Genomic DNA, 18,288 nt, shown 5'->3' with positions numbered 1-18,288 from the left:
TGCAGGAGGGGTACCTTGATCATCACCTGCTGGGAATACAGCTTGTGAATTGCCTCCAATACTGCCTCCCTGTAAGCGGGAGACGTTGGTAAAGCAGACTTCAGGAAACGGCGAGGGGGAGACGTCTCGAACTCCAATTTGTACCCCTGAGATACTACCTGAAGGATCCAGGGGTCCACTTGCGAGTGAGCCCACTGCGCACTGAACTTCTTGAGACGGGCCCCCACCGTGCCTGAGTACGCTTGTAAGGCCCCAGCGTCATGCTGAGGACTTGGCAGAAGCGGGAGAGGGCTTCTGTTCCTGGGAACTGGCTGTCTGTTGCAGTCTTTTTCCCCTTCCTCTGCCCCGGGGCAGAAATGAGGAGCCTTTTGCCCGCTTGCCCTTATGGGGACGAAAGGACTGCGCCTGATAAGATGGCGTCTTTTTATGCTGAGAGGCGACCTGGGGTAAAAATGTGGATTTCCCAGCCGTTGCCGTGGCCACCAGGTCCGATAGACCGACCCCAAATAACTCCTCCCCTTTATAAGGCAATACTTCCATATGCTGTTTAGAATCCGCATCACCTGACCACTGTCGTGTCCATAAACTTCTTCTGGCAGAAATGGACAGCGCACTCACTCTTGATGCCAGAGTGCAAATATCCCTCTGTGCATCTCGCATATATAGAAATGCATCTTTTAAATGCTCTATAGTTAACAATATACTGTCCCTATCCAGGGTATCAATATTTTCAGTCAGGGAATCCGACCAAGCCACCCCAGCGCTGCACATCCAGGCTGAGGCGATTGCTGGTCGCAGTATAACACCAGTATGTGTGTATATACATTTTAGGATATTCTCCAGTTTTCTGTCACCTGGTTCCTTGAGGGCGGCCGTATCAGGAGACGGTAACGCCACTTGTTTTGATAAGCGTGTGAGCGCTTTATCCACCCTAGGGGGTGTTTCCCAACGTGCCCTAACCTCTGGCGGGAAAGGGTATAATGCCAATAATTTTTTAGAAATTATCAGTTTATCGGGGGAAACCCACGCTTCATCACACACCTCATTTAATTCATCTGATTCAGGAAAAACTACGGGTAGTTTTTTCACACCCCACATAATACCCTTTTTAGTGGTACTTGCAGTATCAGAAATGTTTAAAACCTCCTTCATTGCCGTGATCATGTAACGTGTGGCCCTACTGGAAGTCACGTTTGTCTCCTCACCGTCGACACTGGAGTCAGTATCCGTGTCGACGTCTGTATCTACCATCTGAGGTAACGGGTGTTTTAGCGCCCCTGATGGTTTTTGAGACGCCTGGACAGGCACTAGCTGATTAGCCGGCTGTCTCATGTCATCAACTGTCTTTTGTAAAGAACTGACATTGTCACGTAATTCCTTCCATAAAGCCATCCACTCAGGTGTCGACTCCCTAGGGGGTGACATCTCTATTATAGGCAATTGCTCCGCCTCCACATCATTTTCCTCCTCATACATGTCGACACAAACGTACCGACACACAGCACACACACAGGGAATGCTCTGATAGAGGACAGGACCCCACTAGCCCTTTGGGGAGACAGAGGGAGAGTATGCCAGCACACACCAGAGCGCTATATGTATATAAAGGGATAACCTTATATAAGTGTTTTTCCCTTATATAGCTGCTATATGTTAATATTACGCCAATTAGTGCCCCCCCTCTCTTTTTTACCCTGTTTCTGTAGTGCAGGAGTGCAGGGGAGAGTCAGGGAGACGTCCTTCCAGCGGAGCTGTGAGGGAAAATGGCGCCTGTGTGCTGAGGAGATAGGCTCTGCCCCCTTCTCGGCGGCCTTTCTCCCGCTTTTTGTGGAAATCTGGCAGGGGTTAAATTCATCCATATAGCCCAGGGGCTATATGTGATGCATTTTTTGCCAGCCAAGGTGTTTCTATTGCTGCTCAAGGCGCCCCCCCCCCCTAGCGCCCTGAGCAGCAATGGCGCACAGCTGCGGTGCTGTGCGCTACCTTGTAGAAGACAGGATGTCTTCTGCCGCCGATTTCTGGACCTCTTCTTGCTTCTGGCTCTGTAAGGGGGCCGACGGCGCGGCTCTGGGACCCATCCATGGCTGGGCCTGTGATCGGTCCCTCTGGAGCTAATGTCCAGTAGCCTAAGAAGCCCAATCCACTCTGCACGCAGGTGAGTTCACTTCTTCTCCCCTTAGTCCCTCGATGCAGTGAGCCTGTTGCCAGCAGGACTCACTGAAAATAACAAACCTAAACTAAACTTTCACTAAGAAGCTCAGGAGAGCCCCTAGTGTGCACCCTTCTCGTCGGGCACAGAAATCTAACTGAGGCTTGGAGGAGGGTCATAGGGGGAGGAGCCAGTGCACACCAGGTAGTACTAAAGCTTTCTATTTGTGCCCAGTCTCCTGCGGAGCCGCTTATCCCCATGGTCCTTACGGATTCCCAGCATCCACTAGGACGTCAGAGAAAAGAAGGTAGCCAGGGAGTGTGTTTATCCAGTCTCTGTTATACAGGATGGTATTCTTTCTTTTCTCAATGTTAATATTGCAGCAGGTGTTTGATCCTGTTTATGCATGAGTAGAGGGCAGCGGCGCCCGCAGCCCCTGGTATTTAGCGCCGACTACTTAATGCAGGGGGGTTGCCAATCTAAACATACATGTGAAGATGTATGTAATATCTATGCTGGCAGGGTATCCGGGATTGGCAGCGGCAGTGTATACCACAGCTGCCTGTACAGATCCCGGGACTCAGCATTAGGCCATACTTACCTACTCTCCCGGATTCTGCGGGAGACACCCGGTTTTCGGGTAGTCCCCCGCAGCCCCCGGAAGAGTGGGCACCCCTCCCGCATTCTGCCCTCTTCCTAGTGAAGTGGGCAGAATAGGGAGAATAACAGTGAAAAATCATGGACCCAGCGGGGGGCAGAGCCTAATGACGCAATTAGCATCATTTTAGCCCCGCCCCTACCCATATTTCGTCCAATTACAGCATTTTGCCGGTGAGTGGGCGGGGCCTGCTGATGTAATCAGCTTGGCTCCTCCCTCATCACCGCCCACCTGCTTCTCCTCTCCGGTCATCTCCCGGAGAGGAGCTTTAAAATATCGGTAAGTATGCATTAGGCTGTACTTTACTAAGCCCACCCTCAGAGTCCTGTGAATGCAGCCAGTGAGAGTCTGGGGGCAGGCTTAGTAGAGTAAAGAGTAATGCCAAGTCCCAGATTCTGCACACTAGCACATATATTACATACATCTCCACATCATACTTGCCTACTCTCCCGGAATGGGCGGGAGGCTCCAGAAAATCGGGTGATCCTCCCGGCCCCCCGGAAGAGCAGGAAAGTGTCCCAATATGAGGGGTCCCCCCTGCCCGTCCGCCCACTTAGTGTGTAAAGTGGGCGGTCCGGGCAGTCGATGACGCGATTCTTGCTGAATCGCATCATCATAGCCACGCCCCCTGCAGTGTAATGCCGGGGATCACGGCATTACAGAGCGGGGGGCGTGGCTTAAAGGAGGTGTCACTTTAACCCCGCCCCCATCCCGAATCCGGCCTACCCCAACCTCACGTCACAGCACTCCCCTGCCCCCCTGCTGCCAGAATGTCGGTAAGTATGCTTCACATGTATGTTTACATGTGCTTAGAGCCCCACTGCAGTAGATAGTCAGTGCTGCAGCCCAGGGGCTGCAACCACTGCTTATAAAGACTCCCTGTTTGATTATACTTTCTGTTGCTCCTACAGATGTGTCCACTTACAGCTAGCTTCCTGCGCGTTAAACAGCCCTTCTAGTCATACCAAGCCGTGACGTGACTCAGTGGCGCCAGGTGTTTTTCATGTGTTTTTTTCCATTAAAATGCATCTTACAGGTATTTACAAAACAATGCGAATAGGACACAAACAGCTGATTAAAATGATATGCTGCATGACAATATTCTATGTGGCTGTGGCTGTATCTATATACCAAGTTCCACGCTACATTGTTTTCCTAGAAAACACTGTAACGTAACATGCAGATAGAGGTGCGGTGGCACACAGAATATAGGCATGCTGCACGTTATTTTAATTAGCAAAACTTGTCGATTGTAAATAAGACATTTTCGGCAAAAAAAGATGCCCAACGCTAACGGAGTTGCTCGTGTATTGAGGAAAGATGTATGGCCGTCTACCACAGACCACAAGGTTAATTGAGGTCACCCACAAGAGTGACCCCAATTAACCTTGCAGTCTGTGATAGACCGCAGGTTCCCACCATAGATAATAATGGGGATATCGTCCCCTATTATGACCTTTGCGCTTCGCTTGACTGACAGGCCGGGAGCGCACAGTCAATCAGGAGAGTGATATGACGTGGCGCTCCCCGATTGGCTGGCGGATCTCTAAAGGACAGAAGTCACGAAGGGACCTGGAATTTGGGAAAAGGGGATCCATGTATGGGTCCTCTTATAGTCCACTGGATCGGGTTGATGCATTTTTTATTTTTTTTATCCCCTGGACATGGACTGAAGAGGACCGATCTACACTGGAAATACGTGAATATATATATTTTTACAGGTACCCTATGGATTCTACTGGAGAAGGGGACATGAATGGCTGCATGGGCGATGTAAGTATGTATGTGTATGTATGTATTTATGTTAGTGTGCATGTTTTAATAAAGTTGTACTATCACAGTGTATTTGTTTTTTTTTTATATTTCTTTTACCGAGGAACTACAGGTACCAGCGGGCCCTTTAATGCTCCACTTGCTAGTACTTGTGATTCTCCAAGTACCAGGATGTGGGGGAGGCTTGCTGGGACCTGAAGTTCCACAGCAAAAGACTATATATCATCTGGCATTCACAGCCCAGAAATACCAGGGACAGCCCAAGGCTTCATCCCTGGCCCTTGGGTGCCTGGAAAGGGAGACCCATTTATTGGAGGGGTCCCCACTCCTCCAGGGATCCCCCGGCTGGGGGTGACTAGTTGGGGGGGGTGATGCAGCAGCCGCAGAGATCTGTATATAAGTGTCCCCTGGCTGTGGCATTACCTTCCTAGCAACCAGAACCGGCTCAAAGAGCTCGGGGCTGGTTATGCTTTTGGGGAGGGGGGGAGACTGCACATCTTTTTTTATTTGGAACTATTTGATGTTATTTTTTTTTTAAATTTATGATTTTCAGTGCTATTTTGCGGTAAACATTGCAACTTTTACAAAGTCGCGAACTATTACATCTAGCCCTACATGTTTTAAATTAGAACTCATTGAGGATCAGTAGGCTGATCACATATTAAAAGTAGTTATGCATAGTTTAACATTCAAAGTAAAGAAAGAGAACTATGTGCTTACTGGACTACAGTATATATCATAAGATGACCCATCTAGTATGTATCATACATGTGCAAAATGTAACATTATATAACAGGATATTCAGTTAAGTAAAAATTCTATGGTGCATTTGATGTCTTCCAGATTCCAGTGCAACCACCGAACCCTCTGTCTTAGGGAAATTAATGGACAATTTTTTTTCTTTTATGACTGGAAATTGGGAAACACGGAACATACCAGAAGGTGAATGGATCTCTCTCAACCACTTGACATGATGAAACTGAGCTGTATTATTTTGTGTGTCCATGCCAAAGTCATAACAGTAATAGGCCCTACATACTGGGCAATAATTCTCAAAGATATGAACGATCTCGTTCATTAATGAACGAGATACCGTTCATATCTTTCAGTGTGGAGGCCCCGCGCTCGTTCATCGCTGGTCCTCTGTCGGCTGTGCATGCAGGCCAATATGGACGATCTCGTCCATATTGGCCTGCACTTCTATGGAGCAGGGTGATGGGGGGGGTGAAGGAACTACACTCCCCCCGTCACTGCCCCTCCGCCACCGGGTCGCCCGCTGGCCGTATCCGTCGTCGGGCAGCTCGGCGGCGGATCGTTAAATGTGTAGGGCCTATTAGAGATACATTGGTTATTATATTCCACAGAAGCCTTCATTTTCTCTTAGGGCATGATTCAGAGTTGGACGTTGTTGTGGCATCAGATGCAAACAGCCAATATTTTCAGTCTGCACGTGTCCAGGCCACACTGCACATTATTATTATCCTTTATTTATATGACGCCACATGGGATCCGCAGCGCCAAATTACAGAGTACATAAACAAATAATCAAAACAAGAAAACAGTGACTGACAATTCAATACAATATAAGACAAGTACAGGGTATATAAACATAGCTGCAACACTGAAAAAAGTATATGGGTGACAGAATACTGAGGGATTTGGTGCCGTCAAAGGGAGTATTGAAAGGGAGATAGGTTAAGTCAGTGAAGGCTAACCTTGACACTCCAGCTGTTGTTGAACTACACATCCCAGCATGCCCTGCTATAGTTTTGTTATTTGGCCATGCTAAAACTGATGCAGGGCATGCTGGGATGTGTAGTTCAACAACAGCTGGAGTGTCAAGGTTAGCCATCACTGGGTTAAGTAAAAGATGGAAGAGAACATGAGGGAAGAAGACCCTGCTCGTGAAAGTTTACATTCTAAAGTGGAGGGTCACATAGAAGTGACACAAATGGGGTAGAAAGTGAGCATGGGTCAGAGAGGGTTTAGGATGAGATATGGCTGCATTTGGTGAAGAAGAGGGTCTTGAGAGCCCGTTTTAAGTATTGTAGAGAGGTAGAGTTCACATTCCGGAGCTTGATATATATAGGAAATACGAGAAAAAAAGTTTTCAGAATTTTTCCTGTATTTTGCTTTTAGTACATTCCACCCAATGTAAGAGAAGATTCCCACATCATAGAAGGCCTTTAAAGATAATATAGGAGAATAAGGGGGTTATTCAGAGTTGTTAGCAAACCAAAAAAGTTAGCAATTGGGCAAAACTATCCTGCACTGCAGGTGGGGCAGATATAACATGTGCAGAGAGAGTTAGATTTGGGTGGGTTATATTGTTTCTGTGCAGGGTAAATACCGGCTGCTTTATTTTTACACTGCAATTTAGATTTCAGTTTCAAACCCCCCCCCCCCCCCCCCCCCTCTCAATAAATGCAAATTATAAATGTTGCTTCAATGCTGATTGGTTCTCCACTGGCTCACTTCACCACACTTTTCATTGCTTCATAATGTACATGTCCCCCCAGAGCCGGCCTTCGGCATAGGCAAATGCCTAGGGCATTTGGTATGCTTTGGGGCACCAGCAGCTTCTGCTGATTAAAATGATATGCAGCATGCCTATATTCTGTGTGTGACTACGGCTGTATCTGCATACGAAATGTTACATTGCAGTGTATTCCTGGAAATCATTGTAATGTAGCATTTCATATGTAGATACAGCTGCAGTCACACACAGTATATAGGCATGCTGCATATTATTTTAATCAGTAGAAGCTGCTTGTGCATCCTAGCCACATAGTAATGCAAATAAGATGCATTTTCATCAACAAAAGGCTCCCGACGTTAGCAGAGCTGCCAGCTGACTCATGCCAGGCATCTCCTGCAGAACTATTGTTGGTGCTAGGGGGCACCACCAAAATCTTGCCTAGGGCATCATATTGGTTAGGGCCAGCTCTGTGTCCCCCTATATTCCACAGGAGCCTTCACTCTCTCTTGGGGCCTGATTCAGAGGTGGGCGCTGTTGTGGCATCAGATGCAAGCAGCCAATGTTTTCAGTCTGCGCATGTGTCCAGGCCGCACTGCACATGTGTCCTTATGGTTATCGCTGGGAGTCGCACAACAAATTTGGACACAGGCAATTTTGGTGTGAGGTCCTGGGAGGTAATGGGGTGGCTAACCAGAAGCGGGTGTGTCATGGCCAGCAATTGCCACAGCTGCACTGGAAGCAGTAGCCACTCGCACTGTGCAAAGATGTAATTGCGGCTGCATTAGCGCCCACCTCTGGGTCTGTCCCGAGAAGAAGAACAGTATCCCTGTATTTATTGTGTCAAATATTGGCTATAACTGCTCCTCAGTTTCTTAAAGCTTAATGTTAAACATAACCATCTGTGATTCCATAGTGGTGAGCTACTGTAGCCTTTCATGGGAGCTGTAGATGTAACCAGTAATACACTATGAATATATATATATATATATATATATATATATATACACACACACACACACACACACACAACTCCAATTCAGTCGGCACTCACAGAAAGGAAGCAATTGCCCCGGTGTCCAGCTCACAAAAACTCCATAGTTATCCAAGAAGAACGGCACTCAGGGACTCTCATATATGCAAAAAGTATATTGTAGTCAGATCAAACGTAAACGTTTTCGGACGAAGGGGCTGTCCCCGAAAACGTTTACGTTTGATCTGACTACAATATACTTTTTGCATATATGAGAGTCCCTGAGTGCCGTTCTTCTTGGATAACTATATATATATATATATATATATATATTTTAATCTTGGAGCAAACTTGAAGGAATGATTACACGGCACCTTCACTATTTCATCTGATAGTGCTATTCCCGCTGTAGTAAGAGCCATTGGTGGAGCTGAAAGAGATTGTTGAAATAAAGGGGTGTTAACCAGCATGGGAATAGTACTGCCCATGTTGCCAGAGCAACACTTGACTACAAGGATATAGGGGGTTATTCAGACCCGGACACTAATGCGGCCCGCAGTGCAGTTTGTCGAAATCGCCAAACTGCACATGCACAGCGGCTGATTTTTGACCGCACGGACTTACACATTGCTGGCGCATCCCTGAAGGATGCTGACGCAATGCAATTGACAGTGGCGGCGTTCACAGGGGGCAGGTCGAATAGAGGTGGACCGGAACCTTTTTCGGGGAGGCTGTGTGACATAATAAAATGGCAACCGACCTCCTGACAGCGCGGCCAGGCTGCGCTGCCAGGAGTCAACCTCAGTTCCGATGTGTCCACAATCTAATTGCGGACGCAACAGGAGGCGTCCTCACACATGCTGGGCAGTCTTGCCCTGTGCTGGGCGGCCTCCAGCATGTAAGGAGATGAATGCAGATCTGGCTGCGTATGATCTGCACCATACTTGCCTACCTGACCCTCTCCATGAGGGAGAAAATGCTCCGTTCCTGGACTTTCCTGGTAATGTATGATTTCCATCACCTGTGGTGAAACACCTTTCTTATCAAATATGTAGCTCACCACAGGTGATGGCAATCATACATTACCAGGAAAGTCCAGGAACAGAGCATTTTCTCCCTGATGGAGAGGGTCAGGTAGGCAAGTATGATTTACAGCTGTCCGCTGACTAAGATTTTTTTAGCAGCTCGGCGTACACACGCAATCGCACACATGCATGGAGAATATACACTCCCCTTGGGTGACAACTATCTGAACGCAGCTCACCAATTTTAGCAGCCCAGCGACCAGGTCTCAGTACATACTTGTCTACCTGTCCCTCTCCATGAGGGAGAAAATGCTCTGTTCCTGGACTTTCCTGGTAATGTATGATTGCCATCACCTGTAGTGAAACACCTTTCTTATCAATTACCCAGCTCACCACAGGTGATGGCAATCATACATTACCAGGAAAGTCCAGGAACAGAGCGTTTTCTCCCTCATGGAGAGGGTCAGGTAGGCAAGTATGATCTGCACTCATCTCTGAAGAAGGTTCATGGTGCAACACTAGATGAGGATCTGACATTATATATAAATCCTGATTATTAATCACACCAGAGTCCATTAAAAGTGATAAATCTGGAACTAAACTTTGCTTGATCAGGTAAATACAAGTTGAGTCTCCTACATCCGAAATTCCAAAATAGAGAATATTCAGAAATGCAGAATTTTTGAGCATGACTGAGATAGTGACACCTATGCTTTCTGATAGTACAATGTGCAAAAACTAGAGATGTGCCCCGATCCATTTTTACTGGTTTTGGTTCTAATTCATAGGCCCTCATTCCAAGTTGTTAGCTCGCTAGCAGTTTTTAGCAGCCGTGCACACGCTATGCCGCCGCCCATTGGGAGTGTATCTTAGCTTAGCAGAAGTCCGAACGAAAACATTGCAGTGCGGCAGCAAAAAAATATTGTGCTGTTTCAGAGTAGCTGCAGACCTACTCTTTTCTTGCAATCACTTCAGACCATTCAGTTCCTGATTTGACGTCACAACCATGCCCTGCGTTCTCCCAGCCGCGCCTGCGTTTTTCCTGGCACGCCTGCGTTTTCCGAACACTCCCTGAAAACAGTCAGTTGCCACCCAGAAACGCCCACTTCATGTCAATCACTCTGCGGCCGCCATTGCGACTGAAAAGCTTCGTTAGACCTTGTGTGAAACTACATCGGCCGTTGTGAAAGTACTTCGCGCGTGCGCATTGCGGCCCATATGCATGCGCAGTAGTGCCGTTTTTTTACTTAATCGCAGAACAGCGAACATTTTCAGCTAGCGATCAACTCAGAATGAGGGCCATAGTCCGTATTGATTTTGCAAAAACGCTGTGACTAGTTTTGGTTTTGAGTTTTTTTCAAAAATGTACAAAAAAAAATAAATCACATAATTTTGGCCTTTTTTGTTACTATAGTTTAATAACATTAATTTCCAGCCCTTAACAGTCAATTTTGACCACATCACAGCTCACAATATTGCTCACCAACATAGGCCAAAGGCTGGCTGGCTAAACTAAGCAGCAGAGCACGGCAGTTATTTCTGTTTAAAAGAAAGCGTTATAGTAAAACTTACCTTTGTTAACTCTTTTTCTTTGAGGTCCATGGGATCCACAGGGTAACCTTGAGTATGATCTGGATGGAGATCAGGACTGTCACCGAACAATAAAGCTTTGTGAGGCTCACAGGATGCAGTGGACTCCTCTGCCTTCATACCCCGCCCCTATTCTCAGTCACATCAGTTTTAGTTAACAAGCCCAAAGCAGGAGCTAGAGAAAGAAGTATGGCACACACACAGTACATCACAGTTTCATAGAGAAGAGAAGGGACCTGGTGACCTTAAGGCAATACATTGAAGTGTGGTTCATCACGGTGGTTGCCCTGTGGATCCCATGGACCGCAAAGAGAGTTAACAAAGGTAAGTTTTACCATACAGTAACTCTTTCTTTCTTCTTCGGGGTCCATGGTCTCCACAGGGTAACCTTGGGATGTCCTAAGGCAATTGTTATAGGGAGGGTACGCCCCTAAGCTGAAAGGAAGGCTTGGCAGCCATAGGTTGCATCCTGAGAGCCAAACCGATCAAAGGAATAGAACCTAAGAAATGTGTGGGCAGAATACCACGTAGCAGCCTTGCATAAATGTTCAGCAGACGCTCTGCGGCGTGCTGCCCACGAGGGACTCACAGAGCAAGTAGAATGAGTAGACACTGTACTCGGTACAGGCAGATCAGCCTGTGTGTACACCTGTGAGATAGTCATGCGAAGCCATCATGCCAATGTTTGTTTACTGGCTTGCATCGGTTTTCTTAACCGAACTCGTGCGGTCCACATAGATCTGAAGAGCATGGACCACATCCAACGAGACTTCCTCTTGTGAGAGACTGGGTTCCTGGAAGGCCAGTACCACAATTGGTTCATTGACATGAAATTTAGATACTACCTTAGGTAGGTAACCATGTTTAGTCCTAAGGACTGCCCTGTCGTGGTGGAATATCAGGAATGGGGAGCTGCATGAGAGAGCTCCCAAGTCCAAGACTCTATGGGCTGAAGCAATAGCTAGTAGAAAAAGAGTCCTAGCGGTGAGCCACTTGAGGTTTACTGTTTGTAGCAGTTCAAATGGACTGCGTTGTAGAGCCCTAAGAACCAATGACAGATCCCAAGGAGCTACAGGAGGGACGAATGGAGACTGTATCTGGAGTATCCCCTGAAGGCAGGTACCGCATCTGGCAAAGGAGCCAGTCTCTTCTGGAACCAGACAGACAAAGCTGAAATCTGGACCTTGAGAGAGGATAGACGAAGACCCATGGTGAGGCCTGCCTGCAAGAACGATAAACTAGGGATCCGAAGTACCCTGGGGTCATAGTGATGATCAGCATACCACTGGAAATAGGAGTGCCAAATCTGGTGATAAATGCGAGCAGAAGCAGGTTTCCTAGCCTGAAGCATAGTTTGAACCACCTCCCCAGAGAAACCCTTTTCCCTTTAGGATGGATGTCTCAAGAGCCACGCCGTCAAGGACAGACGAGGCAGGTCTGGATGGAGGTAGGGTTCCTGGAAGAGTAGGTCTGGGCGAAGAGGCAGAGGGAAGAGCTCATATATGGAGAGATTTATTAGATCCGTGAACCAATGGCATCTGGGCGATGCTGGAGCCACTAGTATGATCCTGCTGCCGTCCTCTTTGAATTTTCTCAGGACTGTGGTAAGTAGAGACACTGGAGGGAAGATATAGGCTAGCTGAAAGGCCCACAGAATTGTGAGAGCATCTATGAAGCTTGCTCCTGGATCTCTTGTCCTGGCCCCGTACACTGGAACCTTGTGATTGTGTCTAGAGGCCATGAGATCGACGTCTGGAAGTCCCCACTTGCGCACCAGTATCTGAAAGACCATTCCCCGGCGTGAATGTTTTGTCGACTGAGGAAGTCTGTTTCCCAGTTGAGAACTCCTGGAATAGAGATTACGGATATGGCCGGAGGTGTAGTTCTGCCCAGGCGAGAATCCTTTTTACCTCCCGCATCGCTGCCTCACTGCAAGTGCCATCCTGTTGATTGATATATGTCACTGCTGTGGCGTTGTCTGACTGGATCTGTACTGGGTAACCCAGGATCAGGGTTTGGGCCATCAGAAGGGCCCGGTAGACAGCTCAAAGTTTCAGGACGTTGACTGGGAGATTCCATTCCAACAGAGACCAGCGACCCTGAAAGGAGTGACAGACTCCCGTCCCCAGAGACCGGCGACCATGGTGAGGAGTGTCCAGTGTGGGAATAAGAACGGCCAGCCCTTGACTAATTTGGTCGTGTGTAACCACCATGACAGATGCCCGAAGAGATCTGGGTAGAATCAAGGTGTGGGATTTGATTTAAGACGATAAACCTGTCCATTCGAAGAGTATCAGGCGCTGAAGAGGCCTGGAGTGAACCTGGGCATATTCCACCATGTCGAACACTGAGACCATAGAGCCTAGGGTCTGCATTGCTGAATTAACTGAGACCCTGGGACTGCGGAGCAAGTTGTGGATGCGCAACTGTAATGTTTCAATCTTGTCCTGAGGGAGGAATATGCATTGTACCCTGGCGACCAGCAGCAGTTCCTGGTGCTGCATCCTCTGGGATGGGATGAGCGAGGATTTGGGCCAGTTGATTAGCCATCCATGGTACTGAAGGCCACAGTCTGCTGTAGGTGACTTTTCAGCACTGTTGGAGACTGCACTAGAGTCATCCAAGTAGGGTAATATACGAATTTACCGTTTCCGGACAGTGGCCTCCATCACTGCCATGAGTTTGGTGAACACCCTGGGGGCTGTAGACAGTCCGAAGGGAAGGGCCTGGAATTGGAAAAGTTGTTGTAGAACAGCAAAGCGAAGATACCGTTGATGACAGGGTGCAATAGGTACATGGAGGTACGCATCCTGAATATCCAGGGAGACCGTGTAGTCTCCAGGTTGCATAGCCAAGACAATGGACCGTACAGTTTCCATATGGAACCTGGGGACCCTGAGGTACTTGTTGAGCAATTTCAGATTCAGAATTGGATGGTATGAACTGCTTGGCTTCTGAACCAAAAAGAGGGTAGAATAGAACCCTTGACCCTGTTGAGACTGTGGACCAGGGATGATGACCTCCGACTGCAGGAGGGACCATATGATTCCAGACCGCACTTGTGCTTTGCCAGGGTCCGTTGACAGAGTAGTAAAAAGAAACAGTCCAACCATGTGGTAGGGGCTGCTATAGCCTGATAAACAGGTTGTAATGAATGTGGGAATCCCATAGAGGGAGCGAGTGAGGGCTGCAGTGGTTGTGGCATAACCATAGGGGGAGCCACGGGTTACAGTGGTTGTGGTATGCCCATAGGCGAAGCCACAGGTGGGGTAGCAATATTGTCAGCAATCTTAGTTAGCCATGTAGTAAAAGATGCCCATGGGAGTTCTTGTACAAGTGCTGGAGGGGCTGAGGTGCTGGGAGGAACCATACAGGTTGTACACTGACCATCCTGTGACACAAGTTTTACATGCTACTATTGTAGAAGACCATGACTGATTAGTTGTAGCTTTGTTAGACATTACTTTGTACACTCACAATTATGGCACTGTGCAGTGTGTAACAGAGATAATATGTGACAAAGTGCGCACACTAAATACAATACATGTACAGTACTGTGTGGCAAATGTAACCCAAAACACACCAGTTTTCAAGGGTTAGTTTTAGAGAGAAAAAGGAAAAGATATCAGACAGAGAGATTGAAAGCATGCAGCAGCACTAACATAAGTCACATACAATGCAGGATAAACAATGTAAGTGCAATGAGCACGGACATCAACTACCCTGCTCTGTAGAAGAGGCTTGGTAGGATGCAGCGCTTGTATAACCTGCAATGTGGTAGAGGTATACAGGGAGATTCTGCCCACCACTCCCGGAGACCTGCAGAGCTCTTAATGATGGCTGCCCAGTGTCTCCGTGGAGGAGGATAAGGGAGGAGCAGCCCAGGGCGGGAAGACTGCTGTGGAATGGTGCCCTGGGCTATGGGAGGGGCCACTGGGGAAGCACTGACCTCCCCATTGCTGAATGTCACCACCGGTTCTCCTGTCCTGTCATGTCCCCAGCACCAGTGTACATAAAAGCCCTGGTGGTCTAGCGTGGCCACGGGGAACACTTAATGGTACGGGAGCACATCAGCGCCGCTGACCCTCTCCCAAGGTCAGTGGTAAATGGACTCTGCTATACATGGGCCCCGCGAGCGGGAACCTGCCTTACCTGTCACCCAGTGATCCGGTTGCAGTCCAGGGAAACCCTGCGCCTCTGCTAGTGAAGGTAGTGCCAGGGGTCCCGCCAAAATCACACACCCAATTGTGCCTGAGCATGGGGGCGGGGAATGAAGGCAGAGGAGCCCACTGCATCCTGGGAGCCTCACAAAGCTTTATTGTTCTGTGACAGTCCTGGTCTCCAACCAGATCATACCCAAGGTTACCCTGTGGAGACCATGGACCCTGAGGAAGAAAAATGTTTTGCAAATTAGAAATGTGTTATCAATAACCAATCAAACCAACTTGCAAGTACTTTCAATAGAAAACAATCCAACACAGAAATGTCCTGAGAATCGTCTGCGGAATATCATTGCTCATAAAGTAGTAGGTAACAAACAGCAAACTATATATAAAATACACAAGTGGACATGGCCCCTGCACATACCTATTCTCAGTGCCCAATCTGTACTGTACCTCCCTCTTAGGGGCCCTGGGCCACTGATGACTGGCACTCTATGCCCATGTAAACCCCTGGATTACAGTGCAGGTCATATATAGTGCAGGATACAGATTGGGTTGGATACAGTGCAGGTCGGATACAGTGTAGGTTACAGAGTAGGTTGGATACCATGCAGGATGTATACAGAGCAGGATACAGAATGGGTTGGATACAGTACAGGCAATAGCAGTGTGGGGCTGCTGGCGGCGTTGGCAGTGTGATAGTGATAGAGCCATCTTGTGTGTGTCTGTCCAATTGAAGTCTATGGGGAAGTGCTCAATGGCGGAGAGCCATGACAGATGGCTCTCTCAGCCAATCAGCAGTCAGCCCATTGATTTCAATGAGACTTTTGAAAATTGAAATTGGTGCCAGAGTCAAAACCGAAAGATCCGACAGTGGGATCTCGAGGTTTTGCCTCAGATAGGTATCGCGGCCAGTGCATCTCGAATAGCTGCAAAGATGAGCTAGGACTTATCTGTATGTCTGCAACCAGACAGTTATGTGCTACATTAAGTAGAGAGCAGAGAGAGAGAATAGAGAGGGGTCACCGATGTCACATGATGACATTTATTTATGGAGGCAGCACAGGAGATTTTTTTTAAAGAACTCATGTAAGCAGCAATTAGGCTTTATACTGTTTCTGTGATGAGTATTTGTTTTTAGACATACTGTTTGGTTGTATATTGATATAGTATTTTACTCAAATGTACAGTATTTACAATTGTAATGAGCTGTATAGCAGTATATCCTATATCACACTCATTGAAGGACTACTGTATATGCCCAATTTTGGAGCTTTTTGGTTAAATTAAACTCTGTTACATACAGTATTAGCTTCATGTAATAATTATAGGGCAGGAGTCCTATGTTTGTAGTAAGAGATGTAAATCTCACTAAACTCATGTTTTCTGTTATTCATTTCCTTGGTACAGCACAGTCTCTATCATATTATGAACCGCGGGAGAGTCCTATTACAGGTAAGTGAATTTCTTTCTGTACTAAGAGGCTGATTCTGAGGTGCATTAAAAAATGCACCCCCCCATATAAAATCCAGCAAGGGGCGTGGTCTCGCTAAACTGGGCGTGGTCCCATTAAAATGGGTATGGCCTCACAGTAAAAGACAACCTTACACCCCAGTATTTGACACTGCAACAACAGACTTCGGCCACCATAAGAATAAAAAAAAATCCACCAAATTAAGCCCCACACAGTAATGCTCCTTGCACCATATTATGCCACACACTAATGCCTGTGATACATAATGCTCTACAGTAAAGCTTCTAATTACTTTTAAATTACCTGATCATTGCCAGGGGTTTCATGAGCGGGGTGTCATGCTCATTGCCAGGGGTTTCATGCTATGGGATACATGCTCATTGCCAAGGGTGATGCTCATTACCAGGGGATTCATGCACTTGGTGTCATGTTCATTGCCAGGGGTTTCATGCTATGGGATTTATGCTAGTTTCCAAGGGTAATGCTCGTTGCTAGGGGTGTATACTTGCTGGTGGGCGCCAGCCCACTAGCACTGCTATGCTACTTCCCCTCCTCCCTATTCCATAGTACTTCGCTCAGGGGGCAGAGTTTTGCAGAATGACATGGTTGCGTTGTGACGCCACAATGCAACCGCGTCATTGCGCACCCCCCGAGTGGAGTACTATTATGGAAGAGGGAGGAGGGGGAGAAGGGAGCCACAAAGTGCAGCGGCGGTCACCCTGTGCGATCGCAGGGCTCGCCCTACACTAGAAACGGCACTGTATATAAGTAGTCCGCAATGTAGGAACCACGATAAGTGTGCGATTGCATGTGTAGCAGAGCTGTACAAAAAGATCTTGTGCAGTCTCTGAGTAACCCAGGACTTACTCAGCCTGTCCGGGAGCGGAACTGACGTCAGACACCCGCCCTGCAAATGCTTGGACACGCCTGCGTTTTTCCAAACACTCCCTGAAAACGGTCAGTTGCCACCCACAAACGCCCTCTTCCTGTCAATCACCTTGCGAACGCCCATGCAAATGGATTCTTCGCACAAACCCATTGCAGAGCGGCGATCCGCTTTGTACCGATGCGATGTGCCTGCACACTGCGGTGCCTACGCAGGCGCAGTTCAGACCTGATCACAGGCTGTACAAAAATGCAGCCTAGCGATCAAGTCGGAATGAGCCCCTTAGTGCTTAGAGTGTGCATCAGCATTTTTCTTTCTCCTGTATGGCACTAGAAGTCTCAGCATGGTAGTACCTATTATTATGTTTAAAAATAGGGTGTGCAGTCCAGTCCCCCCTTTTTCCTGTATAGGATCTACACCATTTTGCTAAACTAAACTGCTCTGCATCTAAATGCTCCTCACATCTTAATTTCTGGGTACCACATGCCGCCTCCTGCTTTTCCAGAGTGACAATGCATCAAATGAACCTCTGCTGAACTATTCATACATTCCAGAGGTGGAACTACCATTGATGCAGCAGGAGCATTGCATCGGGGCTCCTGAGGACTAAGGGGCCCTCTGCTGCCCAGATAAGCAGTGAGTTTCCCCCCCACATACACCATTTTGAGCAATATTGAATGAATAGCCCAGTGCATAGAGCAGAGTGGACCCCACTGCCTAAGGGACCTGCCCCTTACCTTAGGGAGGCATGGCTGACCTTGTGTGTGTTCTAGACTGATAGAGGAGTCCTGACACCTATCGGCACTGATGATCACAGCCTCTAACAGACAGCTGCACATTATGCTGTATGTGACTTACAGGCAGCTCACAACTGGTCAACTGGCACTGTCAGAGTCTGCCTGACCGAGTGCCAAACTGAGGAATTCACAAGAGGTCGGGGTCCCTGTCACAGACAGAGCAGAGGCTGCTGTGTTCCTGTCCTTACCATGGATATATTTATCTCCACACCATGCAGGACAATGATCTTGTACCCGTCATCCTTTGTCTCTCCCTGTCACTCACTGCCTCCTCCTGTCACTCTCTGCCTTCTCTTGCCCTCCGTTGTCACCCTCTGTCTCCCC

The 18,288-nt window shown here is 47.8% G+C and overlaps 1 protein-coding gene across 3 annotated transcripts in view; it reads left to right on the top strand.

Annotated features, from left to right (window-relative positions):
- LOC134945751 (uncharacterized) overlaps positions 1-18,288 on the top strand; it is a 708,129-nt gene that overhangs the window by 392,387 nt on the left and 297,454 nt on the right. For all 3 annotated transcript variants that reach the window (XM_063935217.1, XM_063935218.1, XM_063935219.1), the window contains 2 exons: positions 5,424-5,522; positions 16,218-16,262. In XM_063935217.1, coding sequence (XP_063791287.1) covers positions 5,424-5,522; positions 16,218-16,262 — 144 coding nt within the window. The remainder of the gene's footprint in view (positions 1-5,423; positions 5,523-16,217; positions 16,263-18,288) is intronic.

This window comes from Pseudophryne corroboree, chromosome 7 (assembly GCF_028390025.1).
Source record: "Pseudophryne corroboree isolate aPseCor3 chromosome 7, aPseCor3.hap2, whole genome shotgun sequence".
Classification (NCBI taxonomy): Eukaryota; Metazoa; Chordata; class Amphibia; order Anura; family Myobatrachidae; genus Pseudophryne; species Pseudophryne corroboree.
The sequence above is the reverse complement of the archived record's forward strand: the minus strand, read 5'-3'. Positions and strand labels throughout refer to the sequence as shown.